This window comes from Anopheles stephensi, chromosome 3 (assembly GCF_013141755.1).
Source record: "Anopheles stephensi strain Indian chromosome 3, UCI_ANSTEP_V1.0, whole genome shotgun sequence".
Classification (NCBI taxonomy): domain Eukaryota; kingdom Metazoa; phylum Arthropoda; class Insecta; order Diptera; family Culicidae; genus Anopheles; species Anopheles stephensi.
Genome location: NC_050203.1, coordinates 51,377,463 through 51,392,591, shown reverse-complemented (window position 1 = coordinate 51,392,591; position 15,129 = coordinate 51,377,463). Strand labels below are relative to the sequence as shown.

At 45.8% G+C, this 15,129-nt stretch overlaps 2 protein-coding genes across 6 annotated transcripts; both read left to right on the top strand.

Moving 5' to 3' along the window:
- Positions 1 to 58: 58 nt before the first annotated feature.
- On the top strand, positions 59 to 2,920 carry LOC118514582 (transmembrane inner ear expressed protein). The gene is made up of 2 exons (XM_036061585.1): positions 59 to 2,662; positions 2,818 to 2,920. Exon 1 carries the CDS (start codon positions 632 to 634, stop codon positions 1,016 to 1,018), a length of 387 nt encoding a protein of 128 aa, XP_035917478.1. The 5' UTR covers positions 59 to 631; the 3' UTR covers positions 1,019 to 2,662; positions 2,818 to 2,920.
- Positions 2,533 to 14,396, top strand: LOC118514562 (integral membrane protein 2A). Of its 5 annotated transcripts, XR_004906669.1 has the most exons (5): positions 2,533 to 2,662; positions 2,818 to 3,116; positions 12,166 to 12,919; positions 13,008 to 13,169; positions 13,257 to 14,396. XR_004906669.1 is itself a non-coding variant. In XM_036061558.1 (4 exons), exons 2-4 carry the CDS (start codon positions 3,015 to 3,017, stop codon positions 13,112 to 13,114), a joined length of 963 nt encoding a protein of 320 aa, XP_035917451.1. In that variant the 5' UTR covers positions 2,533 to 2,662; positions 2,818 to 3,014; the 3' UTR covers positions 13,115 to 14,396. The 5 variants fall into 5 exon arrangements, 4 of the variants coding, with proteins under 4 accessions (XP_035917451.1, XP_035917454.1, XP_035917452.1 ...); XM_036061558.1 differs by having other exon boundaries at positions 13,008 to 14,396; XM_036061561.1 differs by having other exon boundaries at positions 2,588 to 2,685; positions 13,008 to 14,396.
- Positions 14,397 to 15,129: the final 733 nt, after the last annotated feature.

The window sequence follows — 15,129 nt, the reverse complement described above, 5'->3', positions numbered from 1 at the left end:
ACGACCTTTTGCCACCGGAAGTCATCAGTTAACGAACGCATCTATATCATTTACATCATTGCCGCCCCACGGAAAACGGGCGCATGGGAGCGAGTGTCACTTCCTGCTGAACCTATCGTGTGCTGATGATCTAAAAGCAAATGTTAAGATGGACAGCGTAGCGTCGGTCACATCCGAACGAACACAGGCGCAGGGTGCGGCGACTGTGGAGGCGATTGTAATAAAGCAAGCAGCAGGTGGGCCACTCCTTAATTCCGGCGACACCACGCTGACGAAGTGTTCGTGCAAGGAACACACCCTGTTGATTGAGGGCGAGAAAAGGATATGAAATGAGCAAAGTCGTGGGCTAGACAGGACTGGGCCACCCCCGTACTCGGGTGTCGTGTCCACACAGCCACAGTAAAACGGCAAAGGATTCGCGGCATAGGGAAAGCTCGTTTCCGAAACCAGAAACACAGTTGTGTTCGCTACGGCAACCTGTACGGATAGTGTGATAAGGCCGCCGATGCTCGTACAAGAAGGCGCCTTTGTCTAATCTTACACTCCAAGTTGTTGTCCCATTCGGATAAGCCACCTGTGTGTGTGTGTACACTATATAATTGGTGCAGTTTTCGGAACCTTCAACAAAACCATGATGGGTGACGAGATGAGTGTGGAGCAGGAAGCGGAAGCGATTCTCGAGACGGAAACGAGCTTCGGAATGCGCGTGTGGCATCTGCTGTTCCTTTCCTGCGGATCGGTGCTCGGTGTCATCATCATGCTGTGCTGCTGCATCCGCTTCCGCATCCCCCGCACCAAGCAGGACATCGAGGCGGACTACCACCGGAAGAAGCTGACGCGCAAGTTTGGCGAACGGCTGGACTGCATGCAAAATGCCGACATCGACGAGATGGATCTGATTAAGGCGCTCGAACGGGTCCGGGAGGATTATGTGGCGGAGCAGGAGAAGCAGGCGAGCAAGGAGGCGGCCGAAAACAAGGACAATCAAGCAATCGTTACGGTGTGCGACAATGTCTAACGTGGGTTGTGGCGTACGCGCGGGATGAAACGCACACCCAATTAGTGGTTATTAGTTAAATCGATTCCATTGGAAGGTTGGTTTTTTTTTGTAATCAAATTAATGAACGATTGGTTGCACGTGAAGTGAGCGAAAGTTGTGGCATTGGTGTATAATTTGGCTTAAAATTTCGAAGCTAAGTGGTACTGAATCTATGGTTGTTTTTAATTGGGGCGATTCACTTGTACAAAATTGGGTCAGTATCGAAAATTGGGAAGTTCAAGCAAATGGGCGTTGCCTATTGCATGCTTTCGACAAATTCCAACCTTGGTTAAATAAATGTCTTTACAAAACCACAACATTAAGTTTTGAATTTATCTTAACGCGGTGCTCTCTCTTATAAAGTGACAAGGGATGGTTGGAATGTACTCCATCCTGCTTAGTTATTAAATCTATCTCTAATTCACGCTTGAAAGCAATTGGATTGGTTTTATTTTACACAAAATCACCCATTCGCTTCAATTTAATTCATTTTAGCGTGTCCCTTGGCTCACCGCTGTTTAAATGCTGCTTAACGGTCCCGCTCAAATAGCCAAAGATAATGAAATCGAACTATCGTGCTGCTTGAGGGCTGCTTAAAGAAAAAACGTACCAGCGCCGAACTTTGAGGCAAGTTAAAAAGACCGTGGAACTTGATCGAACTATGAAGCATTTCTACTTGCTCTTGGAACTCGATGGAACTATGAGGCTTATTTATAAACCATGTATAGCGTTCATCCAAACTATGCGGCTTATTAAGAAGCATGCGGTACTTCATGGAACTTTATGCCTTTTTAAGAGTGAAAGATGGCCCTTCAAGTTCAAGTTCAAGTTTACAGAATTATGTTAATAGAACATTGCTATCTGCCATGCGTCGTAAGAAAAACATTGTGTGGAAAGATGTGTTGAAAGTGTGTAAAAAAATCGGGAAAATTTTATATAGAACGTACTTAAATTATGCGTGAAATATTTGAGAACGAAGACGACTGGGAGATAATCGATATTCCAGTCGATATATCCGACAATTCTAGTTCGGAAGATAATCAGCAGATTGAAATCCCCAAAAAGATGCCTTGCATGAAAATAAATAGCACATAAACACTTTCTTTATCAGCTCTATATACGAAAGCTTCTTAAGGCCCGGTTAAGAGTACGAGGAACTATGACGCTGCTTATCTACTGCAAAAGACGTATTAGATCAGCGATCTTTAGCGTGCTGAAGTTGGCTGCTTAAGATAATTTGGCTGTTTGGGCGGCCGCTGTGGTGTTTCTGAATCAACTAATTTTGCTTCTTTAGTGATATTTAGTTGACTCATGGTCAAATTTTGCTTTGGCTGTTTACTTACAACATAGATAATGTAGTCAAACAAATGATTGCTGTTCTTTTTTCATAATATTTCACAACGCTTTCCTCTCGATTGCATTACCAACAAAACAGTCTTACCGGTCATTTCAAAACGAAGCGCACGGATAATCCAACTTCCTTTGCCCAACCCAATACACCGGGACTCGACTGTATCTGACAGCTCGCGCTGTGACGTCAAGTTTTTTATTCATTCGCTTTCTTTCACGAGCAGCGAAAAGTTGTGCCAGAGATAAAAACATTCCAGCGACTCCATTTCCAAGGTAATGCAGCAGTTGTTGCCAGGGTAGTGTAGAGAAAAATCGGTAGCAAAACCGTTCGCCAACAACATTGCGGACAGTATTCTGTGCGTGTGCGTTCGGTCTAGTGAAATTCTATTCTAACTTGTAACACGTTCCCAAACGTTCTTCTCTCGCAGGAGGAAGGGGTGAACACACAATTTCACAACAAAAGGCGGCGGTCAAGTTTTTCCAGAGTTTTCAGATACATCGTAAAACGCACACATACACAAACGTTCATCACACAGCAGCCACGAGTGGAGTAGCATAGCAGTTTTTTTGTACGTGTGTTGTTCGGTGGTGCAAATTCGTTCGGGAAAAAAAGGAAAACGCAAAAATGGTTGTCATCGCCAAATCGTCAGCTAAGAAGGGCGAAAAGTCCATCCTGCCGCTGGTCCATCCAGTTCCGGACGCGAACGCCACACCGACCGCCCCGGCCGTAAGTAGAACAGAGACCAGTAGACGTAACCGTGTTATTGTCGTATAACTGAAATCATTTGATTGTATTATTCATTTCCCTTCGAAAATATCGTCCATCTGGGAGGTGTCGGGCACCTGTTCGGACAAGAATTTGGCATTGAAAAATGCTCGGCATTCTTCGGTGTGCCGTCTAGCGGATCCACCGCTCACTTTTCTTCCGTGTTTTGCGCACGAGCATATTCCTCTTCCTCTTTACTCAATCATATACACCCACACACACACAAACACACCCTCATCATGAGCCGATGAGAAATCGAGCGTGTAAACATTCCGCAACATCAGCACAGTCGATGCATCCGTAAAGCAAACATTGACCCTGGACTGGCAGGAGAAAAAAAAAAATGCGCCCGAGATAATCCATTCCGCCATTGCTGTCTGGTGCTTTGGTTACTTTCCTAAGCTATCAAACCAAGTTGGCATGCTACATGCCTCCCCCCCCCCCCCCCCCGATGCAAAAGGGTTGTAGGAATGGTGAGGGAGGGGCATATGCAACCACGGTAACGATTTGATGAAAATGGTTGAGCTTTGCCCAGTTTCTGTCCCTTTTTTTTAAACACAGCAAGCTATGTGTCATCTGCTACACATCGATAACACCACAATAATCAACCCTTAAAGCAAAAGCTTTTGATTCTGAGTGTTAGAGATACAAAAAAAAAAACCTCAATTGCTCAGGTTTTCTTTTCGGGTTTTAGACACATACGGTGAAGCAATTCGAAGAAGAAAATTAATTGAGGAAAAGTGAGCAAATGAGTCTGTCTGGAGTTTGGGCACGCATGATGGTGGTGCACGAGCGCGTAACTGAAAACTTCTCCATTTCCACGACGCAATTGCGACGTGATATTATCGCTTTCAGCCTGCTAGAGTGCGCTCCCCTGCCGAGAGCGCGCCCCAAGCCACAGCACCGGCGGCTTACACACCGGCCTGAAGGTTGCGTGTTCCTCGCGAGGGTGTTTTTTTTCAATATTATTTTCCTTTTTTGATTTAGTTTTGTTTTTGGGAGTTTCGTTTTTCCCGGCGCTTCCTATGGCGCTTATCATCGTGATAGCGTGAGCGTCGGATGATTTAGTTGGAACGGCTTGAAGCAGCTTCTGCTAATCGTTATGGGATGCGTGGATGTGTTTAGAAACAAAAGCAAAGGAAAAAAGGTGGGAAATCAAAATGTTATTACCATGCACAAGAAGCCCTCCCCCCCCCCCCCCCACTTACTGTATGCTCTGGGAGCTTAATGCACGTTCAAGCGTATTATCACTGTTGCACATTTAAACCAAACAAAGAGCCAAACAATTCACGTAAAACAAATGGATTTTTTTTACTAATTTGAAAGTTTTGAAAATCTGCGGCAAATCTGAAAAAATGCGGGAAAAACTTAAACCGTACACAGAAGTCGGCTTGGTTTTCGCTTTGATCACCCCACCACTCATTGTGGATATTTATTTTGAGGATAAAGCGGAACGTTGCCGCGCGTTATCTTTCATTTTCCGACGTACATTTGCGGGTCGCAATAGTGCATGTTTTATTCCTGCTCTAAAGATAAAAGTATTATCACCGTTATTTACTTCCCATGGGGGTGAATGCATCATCGGCGACGGTGACTTTAGCGGTGTAATTGTTACCCGGTGGGTGTTGCTAGCAACGCGTTGCTGGTAAAGGTGTAGATTTAACCTTTTTGAATTTTTCGTTTGTTAAGTATTTGTTGAACTTATTGACAAATGTATCGCCGTGGTCAACGTTTATCCATTCCTTGATTCCTTACAGACCAAAAGCGGCGATAGTGGTAGAGCAACCGACCGTCCGTTGCTCCCACCGGTGATCTAACGTCATTAGATGAAGCCCTTAGCGGAGGCAACAGTGGTGCAATTTGTCCCAAGAACGAGATAGGCCTGTTTGTAATCGCTGTCTGTGGCACGAAGAGGTGGCACGCATAACAGCTTATCAGTGGACAGGTCTTACCCAGTACCGTGTTAAGCACAGCAGTAATGTCTGATGGGTGGTGGTGGCCTAATGAATCAGTCTGCGGTCTGAGGAGTTTTAATGAACCAACCTTGAGGAATAGTTACATTTATCGAACATTTTGGTGCGATATATTCGTCACCATGTTCTTATCTAAGCTTAAGGCGCAGGATGGATAGCCAAAATTAAGGTAGAACATACACTAAGCGTGCAATGCAATGCAATAGATGTAGCATTAAGTCACGCCGGCGTGATTGATCATGAAGAATTTTAAATAATTTCACAACTAATTTAGAAGATTGTTATGCTTTTAATGTTTTAGAAAAATTAATCCATCATATCCGTCATGTTCCATTATAACCGTTGAGGCACATTTGACCCTTTTGGAGGTTCATTAGCATGCAAGACTGTAGCTTTAAGAGCACTGATAACTCTTATATGATCTTCGGACACTGTTAAAACGGTGTTTGTGCAGGAAGGCTCATCAAATTCTTTAAGAACGATGAAAGCGTCACAGTATCTGCCATTAGAGAACGATAACTGGTCACGTAGGCAAGAGATGAGATGAACAAACATGACATGGCTGACTATCGGCTCCAGAAAGATGGAACAACATGCCATGTCGCTCGTATGACAATATTTTTTGCCTTCCATGTGTCTGAATCAATTGATTTGGGAAAAGTCCTTCACTTGAGCTTTGATCTCTTCATTTGGGACTTCCTGGAAGGATAAGTTATTTTTTATGTATTTTATATTTATTTATTAATTATGACGGCTTGAAGCCGTATTGTCAGCACCGCATGTGCTGACGAAATACAAAAGTCAAAAACGAAAAATTCACAAAGAAATTACCAAGGCATTTCCTCCCTGATAATTAGCCTTATCCCGGGCATGCTCGGTTGTGGATGTGTGGCGATTGCAGTGTGGAAATCCAGATCGATTATAGAAGTTGTATCAATGATTGGGTCCGGGTCTATTGCTGGCGGTGTTGTGTTGATGGTAGTGTGGTGTGTAAACGGATCATCCTTCCGTGTATCGGATCTGGAATCTAGAACAACAACCAAACAAAAAAAAGACAGCGATTTGGACAGCACAAACATTTGCCTCTGTACAGTGTTCCTCAAACCGCCCAGCAGTGATAGCCCAAGCTCGACCAAGCCAGCATCGAAACCAGAAGCTATCGGCGAGTTCCATTCCGTAACAGCAGGGTCTCTGCTACTCACTCTGCTCTGTAGGACCCGCCGACGACCTCCGAACCCAACGCCAACAATGCCGAACTAGCTTTATCAAGGCTAGGCAGAGATGAAGAACACTATTGCAGAAAAGTCTGCCTCCCTTCTTACGACGGTTTCGACTTTGCCCCCGGATACTGTTGCTCCGTTAACGGATCACCGTGGCACTACAAAGAACAATTAAGACAAAGACAACACAACGACTAACAAAAAAGGAATGTAGGAGAATGTCTTAGGATTGAAAGGATAATGAGGATGCGGGATCAAAGGACGGATAAGTTATTGTTGATAAACTTATCTTATCTTGACGATAAAAATTCACTTTCTGACAATTAATGCTTAACATAGAACGAAAAGTCGCATCATTTAATCAAAAACACTTAAAAAACTTACAGAGAAATGCCGAAAAATCGGGCATCTGGAAGCGGTCCATTCAACAGATTGTGAATTTATTTGAAAACGAAAACCTTCGTATATCTGTGATATATCGTATCGGAATATGAAAACTGAAGCTTTTTTTTGTAGCAGTTGGTCCATTCCGTGGCCTTGATCTTACGCTACCTTGCACATGTACTGTAAGACTAGGACACCCCCTGAGGTTAAAGAGATCTAAAAAAGGAAGAAAAGTGGGTGCAAAAAGCCTCTTTGAAGATTGTACATTAATTAGTTTTTATTTTCGTATATCATTCGCGTACTTTACGGCACGAATTCCCTTTTGTGGACTAGCAAGCTATCTGCTGTGGAACTCGGGGTTAATATTTCACATTACGTTTCCGTTCGCCCTCACCATGCGTGTGTGTGTTTGTCCTTCATGTGCGACACAATTAGTAAAACTAGGATGGTCTGAGAGTTTCTATGTCTTTCGTATTCTTTCCCTTCATCACCATCCTATGACGCAATGTGGCGCAACACACATCGTCACGATTCTTCGGAAGAGAGGGGTGGTTTGGGTTATTTTCTTTCCTGATTTATATCTCATCAGCATCCGCTGTTACGATGCTTAACCTGCTTTTAGCGATGCGGCAGCAGCAGGTTTCGCCGAGGTAACGGTGACCGTATCCATGTAGATGTAGCTCGTCAATGTAGGCGTTACGGTGACGAGCTTCGTAACGCGCTGATCGAAGGCTATCACTGATTTGGTACGAACGGCGGCTGCTCCTGCTGCAGTTGACTTTGCTTCAGCGGTAACCTTGGTAACGGTGTGCTCCTTGGTGAGTGTAACCGGATCCAACGTTTTCGTCACTGTTACCGAAACCGTATCCCGGATTGCTGCTGCTGCTGCTGCTGCCGCTACTGCTGGTGACGTTTTCGGGGGTAAAAGATCGTCCGGAAGAACGAAATTGCCCCGTAGGCGTTGTTCTGCCGGTTGCTGCTGTTGCGAACGGAAAGAGGACGGTGGCAAGTAGTCGTTGCCTGGGGCTGGTATTGGAAGGTACTCGTTGTTTAACGGCGGAGGTCCACAGGATGCTGTGACGGTGGTCGTTTCGGTGAGGGTACGCGTCGCTCGGATCGTTTCCGTGCGTGTCAGATATGTAGCGGATGTTTCAGTTTGCGTCCGATACTGTGTGCTCAGTTGCGTGGACGTGAGCGTACGGTAAGATGTTTCCGTTTGATAAATGACATCTGTTACGGGTGGAGCATAGCTCGTTGAGATGTACGTACTGTAATAGGTGGTAGGGAACAGCTCCGTCACGGTGCAGGTGGATGTTTTAGTGATCGTATCCGTTCGATATTCCACCACCGGGTAGCGTTCGGTAACGTACTCTACTCGCACGACAGGACTCGTAACCGTTTCGATACGAGCGACCGTACTGGTTACGGAGGAAGTCTTCGTTACCGGGGGCAACGTGATCCTGTCGGTGTGTGTAGTCGTGTGGTAGTTGGTCTGGGTTTCGATCGCTCGATGTATCTCGGTGGAGGTTGTCGGTACTATCACCGTGGTTGTCACGGTTGTCGGTTGCTTAATGAATGTGACGATCGTTTCGGTGACATTTACCCTCACCGGTACGGTAAGGATCGTGGCGGAAGCCGTACAGGAAGGCACCGGTTGCTCCAACAGTGGACAGCTTGGCTTGGTGTAATCGTACCCATCGAACGAAGGCGTTGGGGTCGGTGTCGGGTAGACGTACCCATCGAAAGATTCACCGGCGACGAGCGGCAGGACCAAGAGGAACACACACGCGAAGCAAAGCACATGAAGCAACACTTTATGACCGCTGCTCGAATCGATTATCATCACGCCCCTTAACATGATTAGTTATTGATGATCCTATTTTTAACGACACTACAGTTTGCGTCAAATTCCGCTTTTCCTCTCTACCCGTAGGTCACCACATTGAGGACGAAGCGTTGATCGATTTTATTACTTCTCACAGAATTCAATTTAGCTTGCTTCACATCATTACCAATTTGTCACTAAACTTGACCACTAAACTCTCGGGTATTTTAACACTTTATTTTTTAGCAGATAAATAGGCAAATTTATCTTAAAAAATAAACCGTTCCGGTGGAATAGCACCAATTAACGCACCCGACAGCCACCGATACAAACTCGTTCACAACCTTTGACCAACTAATCGCACACCCGTTTGATGGCGTTGGTTTTATTGAATGGTTGGGTGTTGTCTTCGCGGTTGGCACTTCGTCCAGGAAAGTGGTGTAGCCCATCCCCTCACTGTCCGTCAGGTCCTCCAACATCAGCGAAGAAGATTCGCAAGCCGAACCGAGGTGTTTGGAATCCGTCATCCCACGCCAACCGGTCGGTGTTGGCCTTACCATATAAAGGGGGAGGACCGTCATCGGCGTCCGTGATTTGAATTAGGGGCATCGGTGCGACACTCGACACAGCGCTGGTCATCTGTCTGTCCAACCGCCAACATTGTCAACCAAGAAACTATATCGACAGCAACAACATCTAAGCCCCATCCCGTCGGTTGAAAGTGTCATGCTTTTTTTGGGAGACGGTTTGCGAGCTTACACGGACCACGCTGGCCGTGCTGTGCGGATTTTTGGCTTAAAGCACCAATCCAAATGGGTAAACAGTTCGTGGGTGCGTAGATTGTTGCGTAGTGTGCGCATAATTCGAAGAAGTAGCTTTTACGAAGCATCATCATTCGATGGCTGCTTCCTCGATTGGATTGCGTATTAATAAACGCTAACTGACCACAACACACACGCTGGTCAGAAGAAAGAGGAAGATGTTGATAGTGCTTAATTTGGGAAACCTGTCAAGATCAAGTTCAGGCCGGAGCAAGCTCCTTAGAGAGGGAGGAAGCAGCCAGACGGAGTAGGCGCCTTCTGCATATTTCCGTGCTCTCTTTCGGACAGCATATCTCACACCGGTTCCGCCTGGGTCGTCAGTTCATTGGCTTACAGGTGGGATGATGGTGATGGCTGTGCACTGATTAAGCAAACGATGGCCGATGTGACATAAGAACGTTTTCCCATCCTTCCATGAGTGGCGTGGGATGGGACTGTATATCTTGCGGATCTTTAAAAGCGTTCTTTGGGTTTTGATTGAATTTTTATTTCGCTTCATCAAGCACTTTCGAAAAAATCGTAAGCAAATGTTTGGCACATCTATTTACTTATGCATATTAAAGTGCATCAGCGTTCGTTCTTCGGTCTCAAATGAAGCTTGAACCCATTAAGCATCGATTATTTGTTCCGAAATGCAAGCTCCAAATTGTGCTGAAAAGCAAACGAGCATCTGGTGGGTAAAGCACGGATTGTTGGACATATTTCCTATGAGTCTAGGGCATTAGATCATCACACTATGCGAGGGTGTTATGGCAAGAAGCCACTGGATTTAAACAGCCCGGATTAAGCTGGTGGTGTAGTCATACCGTGTTACTGTTTGTCGTAACATCAGTGATTAACAGCCGTGCATTTGTTAATTCAAGTTTCAATCTAAAGGGCTAAAGAGTTGTATGTTTAGTGATGGTTGTGCTACGATAAATGGCAACAGGTGAAGCATTCCTAATTAGGATCAGTTTGTGTGCGGAACGTGCCATTCGAAACGTTAGCTGCACAGCAACGCTTCCGTCGTTAAAGTACGAATGACTCTAGGTGCTGAAAAGTGTTGTTCGATATAAGGCGCTTTAAAATATCCTACAATAGGCTTTAGCATTTATCAACTAAATCAGTGGCTTCGTAAAATTACTTTCGATTGAGTATGAAAAATGATTTTCTGTTTCCAACGAGAAAATCTGATGCGCTTATGGCAACAGGAATATCGAATATTCTCGGCATAAATGTTATTGGTGGGACCATTGGTGGGGTGCGGGAACTTCAAGAAATCAGAGTGCGTTAAGGACCAGGAAGAATGTTTTACCAGGAGATAGCAGGTCGCCGAAATAACTTTAGATCTAACGTGACCTGCTGGCGGAATAAGGATGGGGATCTGGTCAGTTCGATCTGGCGAATTGATGCCGTGTGATTAGAATCTTGGTATCATCTATCCCATATACAAGAAGTGAGATAGGCTAGAGTGCAGCAATTTAAGGGGTATTACGGTGTTGAATACCGCCTACAAAATTTTCTTCCTAATCTTACAAGATCGACTTATCCCATTCGTCGAAGAGATAGTCGGAAACTATCAAAGAGGATTCCGAAACGGAAAATCAACCACTGACCAGATCTTCACGATGCGGCAAATCTTGGAAAAGATGGCGGAGCAGCAGCTCCACTCCTACCATCTCTTCATTGATTTTAAAGCCGCATATGACAGCATAGCCAGGGTAAAACTGTACGACGCAATGAGCTCTTTTGGAATCCCGGCCAAGCTTACCAGGCTTGTAAGAATGTCAATGGCCAACATCACATGCCAGGTGAAGGTGGATGGAAAACTCTCAGGGCCCTTTGTTACCACCAAGGGCCTGCGCCAGGGAGATGGGCTTGCCTGTCTCTTTTTCAACCTGGCGCTAAAGAGAGCCATCCGCGACTCGGAGGTGGAAACTTCGGGGACCACCTTCTATAAGTCAATCCAGATCCTGGCAAACGCTGATGACATAGACATCATTGGTTTGAGGCTCTACTATGTAGCAGAAGCTTATCAAAGGATCGAGCGTGCGGCACAGAACCTCGGGATGGAGAATAACGAGGCAAAAACCAAAACGATGGTGGCACCACCAGCGGCCCTGCTAACGAACACTGATTTACGCAGGGCTGATGTACAGACGGGTGACTGCACCTTCGAAGTCGTCCAAAACTTCACCTATCTGGGGTCAAAAGTCAGCACCGACAACAACATTGATGTTGAGTTACGCGCACGGGTGCTGGCTGCCAACCGATCATACTACAGCTTGAGGAAACTTCTCCACTCTAAATACCTGTCGCGATGGACGAAACTGGGACAGTACCAGAACATTTATAGTCCCAGCTCTCACATACGCCTCTGAGACATGGACTCTGTCCAAAACTGACGAAGTTCTCTTAGCCGCGTTCGAGAGGAAGATGCTCAGAAGGATTTTTGGCCCCGTATGTGTGGAAGGGCAATGGCGGAGCCGCTACAATGACGAGCTCTTCGGGCTGTACGATGATCTCACCATCGTGCAGCGAATTAAACTCGCCAGGGTCCAGTGGGCTGGTCACGTCATGAGAATGACACCAGCCCGCAAAGTCCTTTTAGGCCGTCCACACGGACAGAGGAGGCGTGGTAGGCCCAAATTGAGATGGAGTGATGCTTATTAAAATGCCGCTCTAGTTCTACTGAAGTTGTCATTCCCGATAGTAGAAATATAGAAACAAGCGATTTTGGAAAGATTCTTTATTGTAGGTCCTGTTGTTCATCCTAACTAATGGATATGTCTCCTTTCCAACTTGCAGGAAGATGGCAACAACTCGACCGCATCGAACATCATTCTTCTGCGCCGCGGCCGTCAGCTGAAGCCGGCAACGGCAGCCATCCTGCTGCTGGTGGCACTGCTCGGCTTTTCCATCGGTACGATCGGCGGTCTGTTCTACTACCGTCAGTACGCGCAGGCCCGCAACCACATGCGCTACCACGGTTTCTGCAAGATCCCGTACGATGCCAGCAACTTCGAATCGCTGTACCGCTCGATGAATGCCGACCGTGACATGGAGATTCTGCGCCAGTTCAACATGTTCCAGATGCCGAAATCGCTCAACCAGGAGCAGGCGGCCCTCTCGGACGATTCACAGTCGAACGAGAACGGCAGCAACGGTAACGACAACAACGATGACTTCTTCCGCGAAGAGTTCGAGCTGGGATTGTCGGACGAGGAGAACTACTCGAAGATCGATGTGCCGGTGTTCCGGGGCCAGCGTCCGGCTCGCTTCCTGCACGACTTTACCTTCAACCAGTCCGGCATCATCGACACTGCGGCCCGGCGTTGCTTCATCATGCCGCTCGATCGTGAAACGGTCCTGCCACCCCAGTCGTTGCGCGATCTGGTGATGAAGATGCAGCTGGGCTACTACAACATCGATACGAGCGTGCTGAAGAAGACGATGCGTGTCGTGCTGCCGGAGCTGACCGATTTCACGGATGTTTCGCCCCGCGTCACGAAGGAGTGCGTCGACATGAAGATCTACCAGCTGGAGAAGATTGTCAGTGGAGGTAATGAGGCGCACAGATTGAATCGGAATAAGCTCACCTGTTTCAGTGTTTCACATTATTTTATTTGTTTTTATTCGTCCCGTTTCAGTGTACAAGCGTTCCACGGATATTCAGGAGCGCGCCAAATTTGCCGAGTTTGGCGGAAACCACATCTCGCTCATCGACATCGCCAACCTCGAAGAGCTGAACGAATAGAAAAGCGGTGGCAGTAGCAGGCAGGACGCGGTGTATTGGAAATGTGCAGAGAATGGTAGGCAATGACGGGTGGATTGTTCCGGAGTACCGAGGACGCAGACGTGATGTTCCTAGCTGGGGTTTTTTTTCGTTTTTGTTTTAGGCTTTATGAAGTGAATGGCATGAATTAATACAAGTATTAAGCTACTGGTTTCGGTCGTCGGTGCGGTGCGGAAAAGCGGACGCGATGCGAGTTTTTATGATAATTCAAAAGTATTGAGTGTTGTTTAAGATAGTCGGCGCAGCAGGACGGAAAGAAATAAGAACCATCTCATGATGAGCACAGTAATAATGCGTTAGAACATCAAACAATATAGCTTTACTCTATCATGTCATGTTTTCCCACTTTTATCTACCAAATCCACCGGAGCGCGATTGTGTGAAAGGTCTTTTAAAACCCGCTCGAAATAATATCTTACCTTCTGAAGGAGTTTTTGGTTTTCCCTCTAATAATGACGACCTTATTGTAGAGTTTCAATTCTAAAATCCATCTTAGGCGCACCAAATAGCGATACTAACGTTGTGTGTGACTAACATTACTGGCTAATGCGGGTTTTATGTTTGTGTTGTATTCGATTTTCTTACATTTGTGTGTCTACACAAGCACTTTGGATGGTGTTTGTCAGTATTTCTATTTCTTATGGTTTTTGTACTCTATTTGAAAAAAAAAGTTCGGTTGGATCTTTTAACAATAACGATAGTGCCGCGTTCTCCCCGTCCTATCACACCTCCACACCTCACTTCCACACACAGACAGATCGATGCGCCATTTTCTACACCCTTCATACGATGCACAAAATGTGATTTTCTCATTGCTGTTGATATCCTCGTTCCCGGCCCGTTTCCCTCCAATCGCAAATAGTTCGCTTTTGGGGCACTTTAGGAAGCATCAAACGACATAGACACACATTCCTTGACTCTGTACAACCTGAAGCAAACTCACGCTACACCTAGCCGTGTGTGTGTGTGTTTGGGCCTAAGGGCACGCAAAAATTACAGACACAATATTAGAAGTTTTTATTACGATTTAACAAGGAAACTCCCTGCAATCCTCCCTTTTCTTACTGTTACTACTACACAGCAGCGCGAATAAGAGAGAGAGAGAGAGGAGAGTACATTATTTTGCAACAGCAGAATAAAAAAAAAGGATAAAAAGACAGAGGAAGGCAGAACACAACACAATGAGCAACAAATAATTATGTTTATTGGAATTGTAAAGAATAAAACATTATTAGTAAATAGATGGGTTGTTGGGCGGTCCTTATGTTGTGTGGTATGGCATCGATGAGAAAATATCGCAAAGCTGCTTTGATCGAAGTACTCATGGTGGAGAGTTGCTATGGGACTAAGAGGCCTTTGGACGACGATGAAGCCACCTTGAGGACTCTTACTGTAACTCACACTAGGCATCAAAGCAACCTTCGGCAATCAGGTGTGGTAAGTGCAAGAAGACGACAAGTGGATCAGTTTGTGAATTTCGTGCAACGTAATTAGACGTTTCTTTCAACAGGTGCTCATACATTCGTCCAGCAAATCCAGAATTCTTGCAGAGCTGTTACCATTTAAAAGGACATTTGCGATAGTGGACCTCAAGCAATACTACAGAATAATCATATACCGGGACGAAAGTTTTACTACAAGGCTGACGAAGGAGTTGTGGCAACTCTGTGTCATGTATCTGCAGGCCTTACTCCATCTTCCACCAGCCCATTACTGGGAAAAACTGATCAGCTCAACTGCATCGAAGAATCTTGAGAAGCTTTGAAGATTGAACAGTGGATGGCAGGGGTTGGATTACAACGAGCGCATTCCCGAGCATAACTAGGGGCGGAAAGTCACACAAGCATCTCGACGAACATCGCGAAGTATCTGGTGATTCAGCTCTTCCCCACGCAGCATCGAAGTTGGCATTGAGAAGAGGGTGTAATTAGGCATTACGGATTACCAATATAATGATCGCAATCATGCCAGACTAG